Source organism: Camarhynchus parvulus, chromosome 24, assembly GCF_901933205.1.
Source record: "Camarhynchus parvulus chromosome 24, STF_HiC, whole genome shotgun sequence".
In the NCBI taxonomy this organism is placed as follows: domain Eukaryota; kingdom Metazoa; phylum Chordata; class Aves; order Passeriformes; family Thraupidae; genus Camarhynchus; species Camarhynchus parvulus.
In genome coordinates, this window is record NC_044594.1 from 3,346,212 (window position 1) to 3,365,846 (window position 19,635).

The 19,635-nt window shown below is 44.2% G+C and overlaps 1 protein-coding gene across 1 annotated transcript; it reads right to left on the bottom strand.

Annotated features, from left to right (window-relative positions):
• On the bottom strand, positions 1–2,192 carry BSX (brain specific homeobox). The gene is made up of 3 exons (XM_030965009.1): positions 1,856–2,192; positions 858–1,054; positions 1–247 (listed from the first exon to the last, which is right to left on the bottom strand). Exons 1-3 carry the CDS (start codon positions 2,124–2,126, stop codon positions 8–10), a joined length of 708 nt encoding a protein of 235 aa, XP_030820869.1. The 5' UTR covers positions 2,127–2,192; the 3' UTR covers positions 1–7.
• Between the last annotated feature and the right edge of the window lie 17,443 nt (positions 2,193–19,635).

Consider the following 19,635-nt stretch of genomic DNA (forward strand, 5'->3'; position numbering starts at 1 on the left):
GAGCCCGCTAGAGGCGGTGGGCGCAGATGTCCCCCTCCTCCAGGATGTCCACCTCGTCCTCGGGGTCCTGCAGCAGGAAGGGGCCGGGGGGGCCCTTGCGGGGCTCGGTCCCGGCCGGTTCGGGCAGCTCGGGCTCGGGGGAGCTCTGCTCCCGGCTCTCCTCCCCGGCCGCCTGCTTGGGGTCGTCCTGCGTCTTCCGCAGCTGCTTTTTGTGCTTCATGCGGCGGTTCTGGAACCAGGTTTTCACCTGGGGAGAGGAGGGAAAGTGGGGGAAAGATTGGAGGGGGAAAAAAGAGGGGAAAAATTAAAGAGAGAAGGATGCTGGGTGTGATGGATGTGGGGATGCTGGAAGTGATCCCGGGGTGCTGAGTGGGTGGGATGTGAGGATTCAGAGGGGATGGGATGTGGACGGTGCTGGAGGGGATGCGGGGATGCTGAAAGGATGGGATGCGGGGATGCTCCTCTGGATGGGGGGATGTTCCTCGGGATGTGGGGACGCTGGACCCATGGGATGAGGGCTGGGAACAGGTGCCGGGGACAGGATGCTGGAAGTGATCGGGGATGCTGAAAGGATGGGATGTGGGGATGCTCCTCGGGATGTGGGGATGCTGGACACATGGGATGAAGGCTGGGGACAGGATGCTGGAAGTGATTCAGAGAATGCTGAAAGGATGGGATGCTCCCCGGGATGTGGGGATGCTCCCCGGGATGTGGGGATGCTCCCCGGGATATGGGGATGCTCCCCGGGATGTGGGGATGCTCCCCGGGATGTGGGGATGCTCTTCGGGATGTGGGGATGCTGGACCCATGGGATGAGGGCTGGGGACAGGTGCCAGAGCCGGTCCCCGCTGCCCTACCTGCGTCTCGGAGAGGCTGAGGGCCGTGGCCAGCTCCACCCGCTCGGGCGTGGAGAGGTAGCGCTGGATCTCAAACCTCTTCTCCAGGCCGGAGAGCTGCGAGTCGGAGAACACGGTGCGGGCTTTGCGGCGGCGGCAATGCTTCCCGGGCAGCTCGGCGTGAGCGTGGTGCTGGAAAAGCGCCGGCACCGGCATTCCTGGGGGGACACACGGCAGAGACCCGGCTGCGGTCGGCCAGGGAGAGGGGACCGGGGAAAACCCCCAGGAATGTCGGACTTTTCCTGCCGCGGCGCGGGGTGGGCTCTCCCTCTGCCTCTTTGAAATTTTTTGTGGTTTTTTCGTTTATTTCGTTTTTGAGGTCGATTGATCGGTTTGGGTTTGGGGGTTTTGTTGTGATGAAAACGGGGGGATTTTCCAAGAGCGCACCCCGGGAAGGTGAAGGGAGCCCGGGCAGCGCTGCCCTCGCAGGGGACTCGAGGCTGGCGCGGGCACCTGAACCCTCCCGGCGGGGACACCACAACGAAATGGGCACGGAAAAAACACGGGGAGCCCTGGAAAAGACTGGGGAGGGGGAAGCGACCCTTGACAGCCCCGCTGGCACACGGCTCGGGAAACTTCGGGGCTTTTCTCCTTGCAGAGCAAGGAACGGGCCCGGGCACGGGCAGAGCCGGGAGCGGGAGAGGAGCGGCGCAGCCACAGCGGGGCCGCTGGGGCTGGAAAACCAAGCCCGTTTGGACAACGAGAGGAAAAAGCGAGGTTTTATAAAATAAAAGCGTTTTTTAAAAGGAAAAATTTAAAACTAAAGGGAAAGAGAGGGAAAACCTCGAGGTTTTGGGCATCCGCTAACGAAGCGGCTGCCCCAGGGCGAGCGGCTCCTGCCCCGGGGAGTGGCGAGGGATGTAAAAGATTCCTGGCCACACCAGAGCGGCTCTTTCACCCTCGTCCCCACCCTCGTCCCCAGCTGGACGCCCCGACCCGGCAGGTGCAGCCGCACTTACCCGAGGCGGTGAGGAAATAGGGGTGGTGGTGGTGGTGATGCTCCGGCTTGTGCAGGGCGGGGTGCGGGTGAGGCGCCAGCAGGGTCGGGGTGGGCATCAGGGGGTACCCATAGTCCAAGAGGGGCACGCGGGAGGCCAGCGAGCCGGGGAAGGGCTCGGGGGGCACCTCCCGCAGGGGTTTGGGCTTGTGCAGCAGGATGTCCTCGATGAAGAAGGAGGTGGGCCGGCCCGTCGACACCGGGAGCACGGGCGAGGTGAAGTTGAGGTTCATGGCCCCCCTCGGGCAGCGGGCAAGGGACGGAGCCGCGCCGAGCTGCGGGAGCAGAGACAGGGGGCGGCCGGCTGCACCCCCGGGCCGGCAGGGAAGAAATGAAAATGATGATGGAAATAAAGAAATAAAGATTTAAAAAAAAAATCCGCAGTCAAAATAAACAACGATAATAATTAAAAAAAAAAAAAAAAAGAATCCCCCGAGCAGAAATAAGCTGGCGGAGCCGGGGGAGGCGAGGCGGGCGCGTCGGGGATGCGCGGGGCGCTGCGCGCCTTTGAGGCGCGCTGGGAAGGGGGATGCGCGCTGAGCCAATGGCGAGCGGGGGGGGGACGGGCCTGCAGGGCCACCCAGAGCACCCCGGGGGCCAGGAGGGGGCGAGGAGGGGGCGAGGAGCCGGCGGGAGCCGCAGCCTCCCCCGCGCAGCGCTCCGCGGCAGCGCGCTCAGCCCCGCTCCCAGCGTTCCCCCAAACACGGGGGGGAAACAATCTCCTTTTTTTTTCTTTTTTTTCCCTTTTTAAAAAATAAATAAAGAAAGAACAAAACTTGGGGGAAAATAAAGCAGCGCTTCTTTCCCACGCTCCGCTCCCAAGCTGTCCCCGCGCACGCAGCTTCTGCCGTCTCTCTCAGCTCTCATCTCACCACGGTTTTGTTCCCATCCCTTGCTCCCATCCCTTCTCCCCTCTCTGTTGCGCCAACACTTTTTTTTTTTTTTGGGTCTTTCCTCTGTTTGTCTTTTTTTTTTTTTTTGTTTTTGCCTTTCCTCACCCCTCTAATCTGCACCATTCATTTCCCCGGAGTCAATTTGCTCAAATGAGGGTGATACACCACATCATAGCCGAGATAATTTCGGTTCGCATCTCGGAAAATTGCTCTAATTATTGATGTTAAACTCAGGGAAATTAAAAGAAGGCGCTTCTCCTTCATCTCCTGATTTTAAGCTCTAATTTGTTGAAATCGAGTTGTCATCACAATTCCAATCACTCCCGTTAATAGTAAAAGTGTTCTAATAGAGGCAGAATTCGCACAACCCATGCTATTAGATAATTAAGAAAGATGTTAGAAAGACAAGTGCTAATCCTTGGGCGCACGGACAGCGTTTCCATCTGATCCAGCAGGTAGAACAAATTAATTACCCGAATCAATTAGTCCTAAAAGTACAGTTCTCCGGCAAGTGCAAGCCATGCCTTCCATATGGATGAGCTGGTAAATGGTAAATAGATGAGGAAAAAAAGCCGGGAAAGAATAGAAACGGCGAGCGCGGGGCTTTAATGAGCGCGCGGCTCGCGAGTTGTGCAGCGGCGCCAGCGCCGGGCACGGCCCCGGGCCGGGGACAGCGGGGGCTCCTTCAGCAGCTGCCAAAATTGGGGAGGGGGCGGCCGGAGAGCCCCCCGTGCCAGCAGGGAACCCCCCGGGAGCGGGTTGTGCCCGCTGGAGCCGCACCCGCACTGTGTGCGGTGCTGAGCGCCCGCGCACGGGCACAGCTCACACACCCCAGCCGCGTGGGTTTATGTGTATTAAATTGATATGCTGTCCTGCCTTTCTTTTATGCGTTATATTTGTATTTATATCGCGTGTTATTGTCTTATGTGTGGTTTTTTTATATTTTAATATATATATATTTATACACAGATCTTTTCCTGCAGAATATGGATCAGCTACCCTGATGCAGGAAAGCAGGAGGAGTCCCCCAGGACTGGGGAAAAACTCAACTCCTCTCCCTCTTTTTCCCCAGGAAAAATAATTTTAAAAAAATCCAAAACCAAAAAGCTCTCCTCTCCTCTCCTCTCCTCTCCTCTCCTCTCCTCTCCTCTCCTCTCCTCTCCTCTCCTCTCCTCTCTCCTCTCCTCTCCTCTCCTCTCCTCTCCTCTCCTCTCCTCTCCTCTCCTCTCCTCTCCTCTCCTCTCCTCTCCTCTCCTCTCCTCTCCTCTCCTCTCCTCCTCTCCTCTCCTCTCCTCTCCTCTCCTCTCCTCTCCTCTCCTCTCCTCTCCTCTCCTCTCCTCTCCTCTCCTCTCCTCTCCTCTCCAATAAATAAATAGACAAATAAATAAATAGATAAATAACCACATTACTAGATAAAAAACTAAATAAATAAACACAATAACCCTGTTGCTGTGGCCCCTCCTGAAGTGACCATTAGGACTTTTTGGCTGAAGGATTTTTAAATCCAACTTTCTGCGCTGGAGCAATTGAGTGGATGAATTCAGGGAGATGAAACGGGGCTAATGCCCCCCTGCTAATGAGGAGTGCCTAAGCTGCTTGAGGGGCCATTTCATCAGCTGGGATTGCTCTGCCCGGGGGGGGCCCGGGGCTTCACCCACCTCTGGGGGGCCAAATTTGGGTATTTAAAGCAGAGCTGAGAGATTGGAGCTGTGTCACCGCAGCCAGGCTGGGTCACAGCCCCAGGAGTGGCAGGGCTGATTTTTGGAGTTGCTCTTGATTTAGGGCGCAGGTGAATGAGGCAGAGCAGGCAAGGGGCTGAGTCTTGGTGTTCATTTGCAGCAAAACTCGTCCCCAAATTGGGCAGTGACATTCCAGGCATGACAGCTTCTCCCTGCTGCTGTTTTGGGGCAAGAAGCAGAGGGGACAGACCCCATCTGTGGGGAAGGGACAGGATGGCAGCCCCAGGAAGGGAGATCTCCCCTGCAGCGCTCACATCCAGGGATTTTTTAAAATGTAACATTTCACAGCTCTTTGTGACAGAAATGGGGTGCCAGGTAGGCCTGGTCCTCTTTGCCCCAGAAGTTTGTCCCTATTTTTCCCCATTTGTCCCAGTTCTGGAGTGATGGGACCCAGCAGAGTGGGACCCCCAAACATGCCCAGGAGCAGCCCCTGGACCCTGGATTGGCCCTTTGCCAGGCTGGACAGACAGACGGACACAAACAGAGGCTTTCCCTACACACCCCATCCCATCTGCTGCCAAACTCTGGGAGAACAGAACCCGTGGGGGTGTCCCCAAGCAGGAACTGCCCCAAACCTGCGGGGCTGAGGCACATCGGGAGGGAAAACAGAGGGAGCAGGGGCAGGGGAAGGGGCAGGGGCAGGAGAAGGAGAAAGGAGAAGGAGAAGGAGAAGGAGAAGGAGAAGGAGAAGGAGAAGGAGAAGGAGAAGGAGAAGGAGAAGGAGAAGGAGAAGGAGAAGGAGAAGGAGAAGGAGAAGGAGAAGGATTGGGATCAGGGACAAGATCAGGACCAGGATCGGGATCTGGACCAAGAACAGGAGCAGGATCAGGATCAGGATTGGGACTGGGACCAGGACCAGGATCAGGATCACGATCAGAACCAGGATTGGGATCAGGATTGGGACTCAGGACCAGGATCAGGACCAGGATCAGGATAAGGCAGGCAGAAGCTGCAGCTTGGGCTGTTTCACTCACTGGCTGTTTCCCTCCCCATCTGGCAGGAACCAGAGGGGAGGACGAGAATTATCCCTTTTCCCATCCCCCCCTAAACCCCTTGAGGGACTCTGTAAATCCCAGCCTGGCACCCCAAACAGCTCATACCTCCTGACTTTTCTCTAATCACAGCCACACTGCTGTGGGGCTTGTCTCTTGCTCCTTCAATGAAACAAAAGTGATTTTTACAGGCTAAAGAGGTTTATGAACTTGCTGGAAGTGATGCACCCCCAGTTCTGATTTAATAACACATGTGCTTTGCTTAGATAAACACCAACCATCATCACTCGCACACTTAAGATCATTTGAAGACATCACAGGCAGAATTTTACCCAGGAAAACAGAAATGTATTTGACTTAAAACCTCGGGGGTCATTTCAAAGGTCAGCCTGGCTGCATTGATGCCGCCAGCTTTATTTCAGCGTGCTGCATTAGGGATAAATTTGGTGTGGTTTAAAACTACAGGCACTTACCTTGGCGTGCCTCTTGAGGAGGCAAGGCAGCTCGGGAGCCCGGCCTTTTCATGCCTTTCAAGACCAATCCACTCCAAAAGGAAGGGTTAAATTAAAAACAGACAGCCTTGATAGGCTCCAAATGGGAGCCTGGCTGCAGCAGAGAGGGCTGAAGAGCCCGGGGCTGAGTAGCCACACATGTAACACCGAGAGAGGGCTTTGAACACAAAGCTTGGCTTAATGGAGAATGTTCCTTGCCCGATGCTTCAGGCTCAGCCACTTCCCATTCCCGAGTGCCTCTGCCGCTGGGGAGACACAAAAACGCTCCTGGCTTGCCCCGAGCCCCTCTCCCCATCCCCAAATCTGCCTTTTCTGCACAGGCTCAGGCTCAGCTGGCACCCTGTGGGAATCCAGGAGTGGGGTGGACGTTGGTGCTGAGGGATTTTAATGTCGGGTGGACGCTGGTGATGAGGGATTTCATCAGTCCAGCTCAGCTGAGATAAAGTGGGACATCCTGGAGCACCAGGTTGGGGATGCACTGCAAATTTTGAGCAAGACAGGGCTTTGAACACAAAGCTTGGCTTAATGGAGAATGTTCCTTGCTCGATGCTTCAGGTTCAACCACTTCCCATTCCCGAGCGCCTCTGTCACTGGGGAGACACAAAACCACTCCTGGTTTGCCCCAGCCCCTCTCCCCATCCCCAAATCTGCCTTTTCTGCACAGGCTCAGGCTCAGCTGGTGCCCTGTGGGAAATCCAGGAGTGGGGTGGACGTTGGTGATGAGGGATTTTATCAATCCAGCTCAGCTGAGATAAAATGGGAGATCCTGGAGCACCAGGTTGGGGCTGCACTGGGAATTTTCTGCCACTTCAGCATTGCCACAGAGGAACAGGAGCTGAATTCCTTCCAGCTTGGGATATTGGGAATATTTCTGCTGGAAAGGCTCTGCTGTGCCCTCCAGGAGAGCTCAGAGGATGGGTTTGATATCCCAGGGCTGAGAGAGGGGAAATGAAGCTTCAGAGAGGAGTTTGCCTCCTAATCAGGGTTGGTGAAAAACTCCATCCAAGTTTTCCAAGGCTCAGAATTCATCCCTTGGCCCCTGCTGCCTCAGACCTGTCCCTGCCCAGCCTGGCACTGCCCCTCATCTGTGCTGAGGAGAAGAAAAGCCACAATGGGAACTAGAGGGGAAATCAGCCTGGTGATTTATCCCCAGACAATAAACACTCAGGTTAAAAGCCAGCTCTGCGCCATTCTGAGAAAATCACTGAACCTCCCCAGAAAAGCACAATAATTCCAGGCCAAAGTGCCAGGGGGAAGCACAGGGGCATGGAAGTGCTGCTGCTGGGAGGAGGTTCTGAGACAGAAAGGCTTTTTTGAGGCCTCTATCCCACCAAGAACTGCAGGAATCTTGGCGATAAAAAGGGATAAAAACTGGAAGTGTAAAAGGACTACAGCTTCCTTACACAGCTCCCAACCCAGCTATCCGTGGGTGGGCTCTGCAGTTTCATTCTCACATCCAGAATTTTATCTCTGAACTGAAATTCTGCCTCATTATCTGACAACCCTTCAAGGCAGAGAATAAAAGCAGAAACATTGACAGGTCTGATCCAAACACTTCCCTTAAAAGTGACACTTATTAATTGAGACCTTCTTCATTCCCTAATAGCTGTTTTCAGCTTCAGCAGGGTGATCTGGACATTGTCAAAACCCTGCGAGACAGATTCTTTTCTTTTCTTTTCTTTTCTTTTCTTTTCTTTTCTTTTCTTTTCTTTTCTTTTCTTTTCTTTTCTTTTCTTTTCTTTTCTTTTCTTTTCTTTTCTTTTCTTTTCTTTTCTTTTCTTTTCTTTTCTTTTCTTTTCTTTTCTTTTCTTTTCTCTTCTCTTCTCTTCTCTTCTTTTCTTTTCTCTTCTTTTCTTTTCTTCTCTTTTCTTCTTTCTCTTCTCTTCTCTTTCTTTCTTCTCTTCTCTTCTCTTTTCTTCTTTTCTTTTCTTTTCTTTCTTTTCCCTCTCTCTCTTTCTTTTTTTTCTTTTTCCTTCTTTCTTTCTTTCCTTCCTTTTCTTTCTTTCTTTCTTCCTTCCTTCCTTTCTTTCTTCTTTCTTCTTCTTTTCTTTCTTCCTTTCTTTCTTTCTTTCTTTCTTTCTTTCTTTTCTTTCTTTCTTTCTTTCTTTCTTTCTTTCTTTCTTTCTTTCTTTCTTTCTTTCTTTCTTTCTTTCTTTCTTTTCTTTCTTTTCTTTCTTTCTTTCTTTCTTTCTTTCTTTTCTTTCTTTTCTTTCTTTCTTTCTTTCTCCCTTTCTCTCTTTCTCTCTTTCTCTTCTCTTTTCTCTCTTTCTCTCTTTCTTTCTCGCTTTCTTTCTTTCTCTCTCTCTCTCTCTCTGTTTCTTTCTTTCTTTCTTTCTCTTCAGAAACAATCAGAAACCAGGAGGGAGGCTCAGAACTTTCCCTGGCACCTGTTTTCAGTTATTCTCCTCTTCCTTTGGTTCCCTCTCAGCTCCTCCTTGCCCAGCCCTTGGGCTCCGCTGGCTCCCTCGGGGCAGAGGCGATTATTTCACCCATCTGTACTTTGGGATCTGGGCTAATCCTCTGCTCTGGAAAAAATCCATTCCCGCTGCCGTGGTCGCCTTCAGCCCATTAGTGCTGCGTGCTTCGCTTTCATTCCAGCTGTGGAGCAATCAGCTGCACAACTGCACCTTTTGATTCCCATTTTTGGCACCAATGGCTCAGCACCTCCCTTGTTTCCCGAATTTTGTCCTTGCCTTGAACCTCTGGGGTGGGATAATCCTGCTTTTCCCTTTCTTCTCCATCCAACCTTGATTTTATTCCCATTGTTTTCCTCCTGTTCTCTGTGGCTTCCCTCTGATTATTTGCCACACTCTGCTGCTCCATGGAAAACCTTTCCCACTCAGAGAAACCCCTGGAATAAATAAATAATCCCAATCTGGAGTAAGTGAGGAATTCACTTCTACAAAACCCACCAGAAAAAAACCCCAAAAAATCCCTAAAAAAACAACAACAAAAAAATCCCCCAGTTAATTAATGCAGATAACAATTTGAGCCTGAAGTAATGAGTGGGTCTGGGTCTGTTTGAAAATCAGATTTTTCTCCTCATTTTTACTCTGCTGCTCCATGGAAAACCTCTCGTGCCTTTCCCACTCAGAGAAATCCCTGGAATAAATAAATAATCCCAATCTGGAGTAAGTGAGGAGTTCACTTCTATAAAACCCACCAGAAAAAAAAACCCCAAAAAATCCCTAAAAAAAAACCCCAAAACCCCCCAGTTAATTAATGCAGATAACAATTTGAGCCTGAAGTATTGAATGGGTCTGGATCTGTTTGTAAATCAGATTTTTCTCCTCATATCTGCTTTGCCATTAAAGTGGGATAAAAGGCTGGGAAAGGAATTCCTGTCATCCCATAAGGACAAACCTCAGCCACCAGAGCACAAAAACCTGAATGGCTTTTGTGAAAATGAAACCACCAATACTTTGAGCCCTTTTGGGTTCCACTTTTTTGGCTTTCCAGCTTTAAAATGTCTCATTCTGAAGCCTCAAAAATAAAAATCTGCACTCCAAGGTCAGAGGGAGCTGTTGGAAGCATCCAGGCTGAGCCCACAACTCCTCCCAAACCCAGCTCTGTGTCAAACACACAGAAAACACCCAACCTGTGGCATTAAAATCCACTTTTCTAAGCCTTTAAATCCTATTTGATGCTCCACAATGAGTATAGATGGAAATGAGTGGTTGTAAATTGGGGAATGAGCACGTTTGTCTCCACATCTCTGCTCAGCTCTCATTTCTGGGTTTATGTTTTGAGTTTTCCCGTGGTTATTCACAAAATCTGAGCTCAGATTTTCTAACCACCATTCAGGCTGCAGTTAAAAGCTCGATTTTAGTGGTGGATTTTATAAATCACTTAAGCCAAGCCCCAGTGCACTTGGCTTGGTTTTTTTAAGCACACAAATTTCTCCATCACCTTCTGCACACCAAAGTCCCACCTGAGATGTTCCAGTGTCACCTGCAGCACAATTCCTCACAATTCATTTTTAAAAGAATTGTCTCATTAAATTTTAGGCCAACTGTGACATAAAAAATCCACTTTTCTGAACCCTTAAATTCTATTTGATGCACCACAATGAGTAATAGATGGAAATGAGTGGTTATAAATTGGGAAATGAGCAGGTTTGTCTCCAGATCTCAGCTCTCATTTCTGGGTTTATATTTTGAGTTTTCCTGTGATTATTCACAAACTGAGCTCAGATTTTCTAACCACCATTCAGGCTGCAGTTAAAAGCTCGATTCCAGTGGATTTTATAAATCACTTAAGCCAAGCCCCAGTGCACTTGGCGTGGAGTTTAAGCACACAAATTTCTCCATCACCTTCTGCACACCAAAGTCCCACCTGAGATGTTCCAGTGTCACCCGCACAGCAGCCCAATTCCTCATTAAAAAGAATTATCCTTTATTGCAGCACAATTAAACCTTGTTTTCTTTCATGTTTGCCCCAAACAGATTGCAAAAAAAAATATATAAAAAATACAATAAAATAGAGAAAAAAATCCCCTTTTTGATGATCAAAGGGAGAGATTGGTTCCATTACTTGCATTAGGCAGAGTTGGCTGTGCTGTGGCCTTCAGAATAAAGGCAGAAATGTACTTTAGCAAGATCTGAGTAACACACTTTACTCAAAACATTTCTGTATTATGTGGCTTCTTGACTCTTTCAGCTTCCTCTGTATCTGGGCACTTTATTTTAAGCACTCCAGAAGTGGATGACAGGTCTTGGGGAGGAAAAGGGGAGGAAAAAAAAAAGAAAAGAGAGAGAATCAAGTCAGCATCTCACAAATGCATCTTCAAATAACGCTTTAAAAGTGGAAATTGCATTTTGAAATGGCATTTTGGCCATTGCCAAAGGTGAGGTGTTGGAAGTGAGGGGATGGCGTGTGATGTGCAAAACACTTCCTCACACTGGTCAATATTAATTTAATATTAATTTTAAAATGAATTTGAAATTTAATATTATTTTTAAAGGGAAATATTAAAATGTCATTTCAAACAAGCAGTGATGGAGGTGGATATATCATAACAAATCAGTAACAAAATATTTAGATGATTTTTCAAACCCATCTTTTGATTCAGCCCAGCTATTCCTGATATTTGATTTTGACCTCATTTCCTGCAGAAAAAATAAAGAAAAAGAAGAAATAATTGGCCATTGCCAAAGGTGAAGTGTTGGAAATGAGGGGTGGTGTCTGATGTTCAAAACACTTCCTCACATTGGTCAATATTGATTCAATAGTAATTTTTAAATTAATTTTAAAGGGAAATATTGAATTGACATTAAAACAAGGAGTGATGCAGGCGAATACCTCATAAAAACCAATAACAAAATATTTAGATGATTTTTCAAACCCATCTTTTGATTCAGCCCAGCTAGTCCTGGTATTTGATTTTAACCTGATTTCCTGCACAAAAATAAAAAAAAGAAAGAAATTGGTGCTTGTATGTGCCTCCCTAAATCTCCTCTTCCCAGAAGCCAATTTCAGTCAAATTAATTGGACAATTAGCAGCCTCAAATATAAATTTCCCCCAATATTCCTGATGGCAGTGGCTGGGCCGAAGGATGGAAATGCCTGAAAATCAGTGCAGGGAGTTTGGAATTTCCTTTTGGAGCTGGAGAAATGGGAGAGAAAATCCCACAGACCCCAAACCTGCTGATTTCTTATGGATGGGAGGAAATTTGGGGGTTTTGGGTCTTGACTGAACCCCCATCCATCTGGTATTTTTAAAAATGGGGTTCCTAGTTCATAAATAACAAATGTGTTATATAATATATATAACTATATATAAAATACTATATAAAATATAAAATATAAAATATAAAATATAAAATATAAAATATAAAATATAAAATATAAAATATAAAATATAAAATATAATATATAATATATAATATATAATATATAATATATAATATATAATATATAATATATAATATATAATATATAATATAAAATAATGGGTATAATAAATATAAATATAATGGGTATAATAAATAATGAACGTGTTATATAATATATATAATTATATATAAAATAATATATAATACAATGGGAATAATAAATAATGAATGTGTTATATAATATATATAACTATATATAAAAAATATATAATGTAATGGGTATAATACATAATAAATATGTTGTATAATGTATAGAACAATATATAAAAGAATATAATATAATATAATATAATATAATATAATATATAATAATATAATATAATATAATATAATATAATATAGGTATAAGATATAATAAATATGTTGTACAATATATAACATAATATAATATATTATATAATATATATATATAATATATAATATATAATATATAATATATAATATATTATATATTATATATTATATATTATATATTATATATTATATATTATATATTATATATTATATATTATATATTATATATTATATATTATATAATATAATGGATATAATATATAATAAAAGTGTTCTATAATATATATAACAATATATAATAATATATCATATAATGTGTATAATAAATAATACCTGTGGTTTATTTTATATATAATATATAATGTGTATAATAAATAATAAATGTGGTGTTTGCTCTTCAATGTTGACGGTGGAGATGCTCAGTGCAATGAAATCACCATGTGACACACAAAAAAAAAAAAAAAAAGGGTTCTCTGCCCAAATTTTGTTTTCTTTTGAGTTTGGAGGGACCCAGCCTTGGCCTTGGCACAAGAGTTTGCCAATGGAAAATAATGTGGAAAATTAAATTTGCAAGGCAAGGGCCATAAGCTTGGAGGCAGGAAAGCAGCCAGAAACATGGGAATTATAGAAAATATTCCCCCAAATATTGAGGGATTTTAGGATTTTAGGAGCTGTCTCACACTCCCAAATAAAAGCTCTGTGTGTGCATTTCTGCCCGACAGAGATCAACCCTTAAAACCCCAAATAACTCCAACAACAACAACAACAAAAAAAGAATTTTCCAGTTTGTATCCTCCAGCAAGCGCAATTTCACTCCCAACACACATTAAATTCATTTAGCCTAGTGCATTTTTAATAGACATTATTCATCTATTACCTTAATGAGCCTGGTGAAAGCAGATTGCCTCCCAATTTTCACAAAAGCAGCCAAACACTGCTGCAGCTTTTTCCCCTTTTGCCTTCTAAGGCAGCAGCACGGAGGGGGGAAGGAAAAAAAAAAGCCACAGAGGCAGATAAGGTTTTTATTCTGTGTCACAACACTACATTAAGAATAAAACCTTCCACTTAAACACTTAAATGAAAACATCGAGAAACTAATTTACCATTTGTAACCACATGATTTAAGTAGGAGCAGCTTTAATTTTCTTCCCATTTTCCTCATATTCAATGTGAGCCCACATTAGATTTCACTGGCTCAAATCACAACACTTAAAGCCACTTTCATTTTCTTTTTGATTAAATAATTGAAATTCCTGTCACTGCCTGCACTTTACTAGCACACAAATTTTCTGTGTAAAGATAAATACTCTTTTTTCTCCCTTCACTGCCTGTAAGCTGTTTCTTTTTTTGGGGGCTGATTTTTCTTTTTATTTTTTTTTTTCCCTTCAGTTTAATCTTAAAAGCAGGCAAGGTTTCGTTTATTGATGGTTCCATAAAATGGATCAGTACTCCATTCACCTATTTCGTGGAATTATACCTCTCCCATTAAGTGATTGTTTGGAGAAATTATGGAAAGCCATCTTCTCTAATTTAGTTACCATCCAATCCTAAAAGGACAGGAAGCCTGGATCCTTCTCTGCTGCTCCCTCTGCCATCCATTAATGCCCCAAACCTGGAGCTTTATTCCAGTTTTTCTCCCAATTAGCGTCACAAGTTTTATTAATGCTCCCTAAGAAGTTATTCCCACCAAATCCAAGGCACTGGGAGGCTGGGAAAGGGAATTTCACAAATTCTGGAATTCGTAAGGGTTTCTGGGTTGGAAAAGGGAATTTCACAAATTCTGGAATTCAAGGAGGTTTCTGGATTAGGAAAGGAAATTTCACAAATTCTGGGTTTCATGGGGGTTTCTGGAATGGAAAAGGGAATTCAAGGAGGTTTCTGGGTTGGAAAAGGGAATTTCACAAATTCTGGAATTCAAGGAGGTTTCTGGGTTGGAAAAGGGAATTTCAAGGAGGTTTCTGGGTTGGAAAAGGAAATTTCACAAATTCTGGGTTTCATGGGGGTTTCTGGGCTGGAAAAGGGAATTTCACAAATTCTGGGATTCAAGGGGGTTTCTGGATTGGAAAAGGGAATTTCACAAATTCTGGGTTTCATGGGGGTTTCTGGATTGGAAAAGGGAATTTCACAAATTTTGGAATTCAAGGAGGTTTCTGGGTTGGAAAAGGAACTTCAAGGAGGTTTCTGGGTTGGAAAAGGGAATTTCACAAATTCTGGAATTCAAGGAGGTTTCTGGGTTGGAAAAGGGAATTTCACAAATTCTGGGATTCAAGGAAGTTTCTGGGTTGGAAAAGGAAATTCAAGGAGGTTTCTGGGTTGGAAAAGGGAATTTCACAAATTCTGGGTTTCATAGGGGTTTCTGGGTTGGTCTGGGGAGCAAAGGACTCTGCATGAGTGAATTCTGATTAATGGAGTTCAGATTTGTGTGGCTCGGTAAATCTGGGCTTCAATGCATTGTGTGTGAAGCCAAAATAGAAATATTTCTGCGTCTTATGGGTGGAAAGGGGAAGGAAGGAAGGAAGGAAGGAAGGAAGGAAGGAAGGAAGGAAGGAAGGAAGGAAGGAAGGAAGGAAGGAAGGAAGGAAGGAAGGAAGGAAGGAAGGAAGGAAGGAAGGAAGAAAGGAAGAAAGAAAGAAAGAAAAGAAAAAGAAAGAAAAAGAAAGAAAAAGAAAGAAAAAGAAAGAAAAAGAAAGAAAAAGAAAGAAAAAGAAAGAAAAAGAGAAAAAGCAATTAAGACAACTTTAATTTTCATGTGACACATGAATCCATCCCACACCATTTAGAGACCTTCCTGCCAGTGTTGACCATGCTTTTTCTGATGGAAAAAATAAAAAATTTACAAATAACCCCAAATTCCAGAGGCAAATCAGCCCCACCTAAGCCAGAAATCAGGGACTTCTCTGTGAATGGGGCAAGGCACGGGGTCAGCCCCAGCTTTTAACGCTCCAAGAAAAAGAAGAAAATAATCTTTTCATGATTGCCCCATCCCTTCCCCTCTGAGTATTCACCAGAGGACATTGTTACCCTATAATAACTGCCCATGTCAGGATTAATTAAGCAACTCCTAATGAAGCAGATGCTGCTTTTGTCAGGCCCAAATGTGGGTGCAGGCGCAGATATGATGCTAATTGAATCCTTGCTGCTGATTTTTCACCCCTAAATGCACAAGAAAGAGAAGAATCTTGGAGGCTCATCTGCTCAGCTCGGGCCCGGGGAGGGATTTCAGGGCAAGAAAATGAGCAGCCAAATCCAGGGGGATGTGCAGCACCAGGGGCTCCTTGGGAGGAAAAAAAAGCCAAAAAAAACCCCCCAAAAAACCCCCCAAAAAACCCCAAAAAACCCCCAAAAACTCCAAAAAAAAAAACCCCTGAGATGTTAAATGTGGCCTGTGCTCTGTTGCCACCACGCCAGCAGGGATCGGGGATTGGTTATTTTGTTTAATTTTAAGGAAAATTAATATTTTTTGAGGTTTTTTTCCCTCAACCAAAGGCTGAGATATTAAATATGGCTTGTGCCCCATTGCCACCATGCCAGCAGGGATCGGGGATTGGTTATTTTGTTTAATTTTAAGAAAAATGACTATTTTTTGAGTTTTTTTCCCCTAGCCAAAGGCTGAAATGTTAAAAATGGTTTGTACTCTGTTGCCACCATTTCAGCAGAGATCAGGATTGATTATTTTGTTTAACTTTAAGGAAAATGAATGTTATTTGAGTTTTTTTCCTTAACCAGAGGCTGAGATGTTAAATATGGCTTGTGCTCTGTTGCCACCATTTCAGCAGATGTCAGGATTAGTAATTTTGTTTAATTTTAATATTTTTTGAGGTTTTATTCCCTTTAGCCAAAGTCTGAGATGTTAAATGTGGTTTGTGGTCTGTTGCCACCACTCCAACCGGATCAGGGATTGGTTATTTTGTTTAATTTTACGAAAAATTAATATTTTTTGTGGTTTTTTCCCTTAGCCAAAGGTTGAGATGCTAAATATGCCTTGTGCCCTTGTTGCCACCATTCCAGAAGGGATCAGGATTGGCTATTTTTGTTTAATTTTAAGGGAAATGAGCATTTTTGGGGGTTTTTTCCCTTTAGCAAACGGCTGAGATGTTAAATGTGCCTTGTGCCCTGTTACCACCACATCAGCAGAGATCAGGATTGGTTATTTTGCTTAACTTTAAGGAAAATTAATATTTTTTGAGGTTTTTTTTCCCTCAACCAAAGGCTGAGATATTAAATATGGCTTGTGCCCCATTGCCACCATGCCAGCAGGGATCAGGGATTGGTTATTTTGTTTAATTTTAAGAAAAATGACTATTTTTTGAGTTTTTTTCCCCTAGCCAAAGGCTGAAATGTTAAAAATGGTTTGTACTCTGTTGCCACCATTTCAGCAGAGATCAGGATTGATTATTTTGTTTAACTTTAAGGAAAATGAATGTTATTTGAGTTTTTTTCCTTAACCAGAGGCTGAGATGTTAAATATGGCTTGTGCTCTGTTGCCACCATTTCAGCAGATGTCAGGATTAGTAATTTTGTTTAATTTTAATATTTTTTGAGGTTTTATTCCCTTTAGCCAAAGTCTGAGATGTTAAATGTGGTTTGTGGTCTGTTGCCACCACTCCAACCGGATCAGGGATTGGTTATTTTGTTTAATTTTACGAAAAATTAATATTTTTTGTGTTTTTTTCCCTTAGCCAAAGGTTGAGATGCTAAATATGCCTTGTGCCCTTGTTGCCACCATTCCAGAAGGGATCAGGATTGGCTATTTTGTTTAATTTTAAGGGAAATGAGCATTTTTGGGGGTTTTTTCCCTTTAGCAAACGGCTGAGATGTTAAATGTGCCTTGTGCCCTGTTACAACCACATCAGCAGAGATCAGGATTGGTGATTTTGTTTGACTTTAAGGAAAATTAATATTTTTTGAGGTTTTTTTTCCCTCAACCAAAGGCTGAGATATTAAATATGGCTTGTGCCCCATTGCCACCACGCCAGCAGGGATCAGGGATTGGTTATTTTGTTTAATTTTAAGAAAAATGAATATTTTTTGAGTTTTTTTCCCCTAGCCAAAGGCTGAAATGTTAAAAATGGTTTGTACTCTGTTGCCACCATTTCAGCAGAGATCAGGATTGATTATTTTGTTTAACTTTAAGGAAAATGAATGTTATTTGAGTTTTTTTCCTTAACCAGAGGCTGAGATGTTAAATACGGCTTGTGCTCTGTTGCCACCATTCCAGAAGGGATCAGGATTCGTAATTTTGTTTAATTTTAAGGAAAATTAATATTTTTTGAGGTTTTATTCCCTTTAGCCAAAGTCTGAGATGTTAAATATGGTTTGTGCCCTTGTTGCCACCATTCCAGAAGGGATCAGGATTGGCAATTTTGTTTCACTTTAAGGAAAATGAGCATTTTTTGAGGTTTTTTCCCTTAGCCAAAGGCTGAAATGTTAAAAATGGTTTGTACTCTGTTGCCACCATTTCAGCAGAGACCAGGATTGGTAATTTTGTTTAATTTTAAGGAAAATTAATATTTCTTGAGGTTTTACTCCATTTAGCTACAGTCTGAGATGTTAAATATAGTTTATGCTCTGTTACCACCACATCAGCAGAGATCAGGATTGGTGATTTTGTTTAACTTTAAGGAAAATGAATGTTATTTAAGTTTTTTTTCATTAATCAGAGGATGAGATGTTAAATGTCGCTTGTGCCCCGTTGCCACCACTCCAACCGGATCAGGGATTGGTGATTTTGTTTCACTTTAAGGGAAAATGAGCATTTTTTGAGGATTTTTTTTCCCTTCTCCAGAGGATGACGATCCCATGGGACGCACAAGGAGAATTTTCCAGGCTCCATCAGCTCGTGGCAGCTTCGAGGAGGTTCTGACAGCACCAATATTTCAAATTTCAACAGAAAGACTTAATGAGAGCCTGGGCAGCTGAATTCCAACGCCACACGTGGAACCTGCCCCTCAAACTCCTCAATTCTCTCCCTTTTTCCTTCGGAGGGATGCAGAGCTCAGCTCCAAGCCTTGGTGTTCAAAACCCCCTCAGGTGCGCCTGAAACAGCCCCCGAGCACTGAGCAGCTGGAGGGGGCAAAAAGCAGGAAATCTGGGGGGATTTGGGACCAAAATAATGAAATTTGGGTGCTTTGGGGACAAAAAAAAAAAAAAAAAAAGAGGGAATTTTGGGTGCGTGGGTGAAGCAGGTGTGGTTGTGATGCTTCGTCAGGGCACTCCTGCACATGGAGCAGCGCCTGGGGACCAAAAATCAGGAAATTTGTGAAGCTGGGGACCAAAACCAGGAAATTTGGGATGCTAGGGGACAAAAAACTGGGAAATTTGGGGTGCTTGAGGACCAAAAATCAGGAAATTTTGGGTACTTGAGGACATAAAACCAGGAAATTTGGGGCGCTTGGAGACAGAAAAAGAGGAAATTTGGGTACCTGGGACCAAAAATCAGGAAATTTGGGTGCTTGAGGACGTAAAACCAGGAAATTTGGGGTGTTTGGAGACCTAAAAAGAGGAAATTTGGGTATCTGGGACCAAAATAAGGAAATTTGGGATGCTAGGGGACAAAAAAAAAGAGGAAATTTGGGGTGCTTGAGGACCAAAAATCAGGAAATTTTGGGTACTTGAGGACATAAAACCAGGAAATTTGGGGTGTTTGGAGACCTAAAAAGAGGAAATTTGGGTACCTGGGACCAAAAACCAGGAAATTTGGAGTCCTTGGGGACCTAAAAAGAGGAAATTTAGGGTGTTTGGAGACCTAAAAAGAGGAAATTTGGGTATCTGGGACCAAAATAAGGAAATTTGGGATGCTAGGGGACAAAAAAAAAAGAGGAAATTTGGGGTGCTTGAGGACCAAAAATTAGGAAATTTGGGATGCATGGGTACCTAAACCCAGGAAATTTGGGGTGTTTGGAGACCTAAAAAGAGGAAATTTGGGTACCTGGGACCAAAAACCAGGAAATTTGGGTGCTTGGAGACAAAATCCAGGAAATTTGTGGTGCTAGGGAACAAAAAAAGAGGAAATTTGGGGTGCTTGGGGATCAACAACCAAAAAATTCAGGGTGCTTGAGGACCAAAAATAATGAAATTTTGGGTGCTTGAGGATCTAAAACCAGGAAATTTGGGATTCTTGGGGACCAAAAATCAGAAATTTCAATGTGCTTGGGGACAAAACCAGGAAATTTGAGGTGCTTGGAGACCAAAAAAGAGGAAATTTGGGTACCTGGGACCAAAAACCAGGAAATTTGGGATTCTTGGGGAGCCCAGTGCCCAGCAGCCCCTCATCCCCCCGCCAAAAAAAAAAAAGCAAATTTTGCAAATTGAAGTTTGCAAATGAAACCTCAGCAAAATGAAGGTGAGGAATCCCAAAATTCTTCACTGAGTGACCCCAAAATTCCAGGTTAAAGCTGCTGGGTGTTCATTTTTGGGCT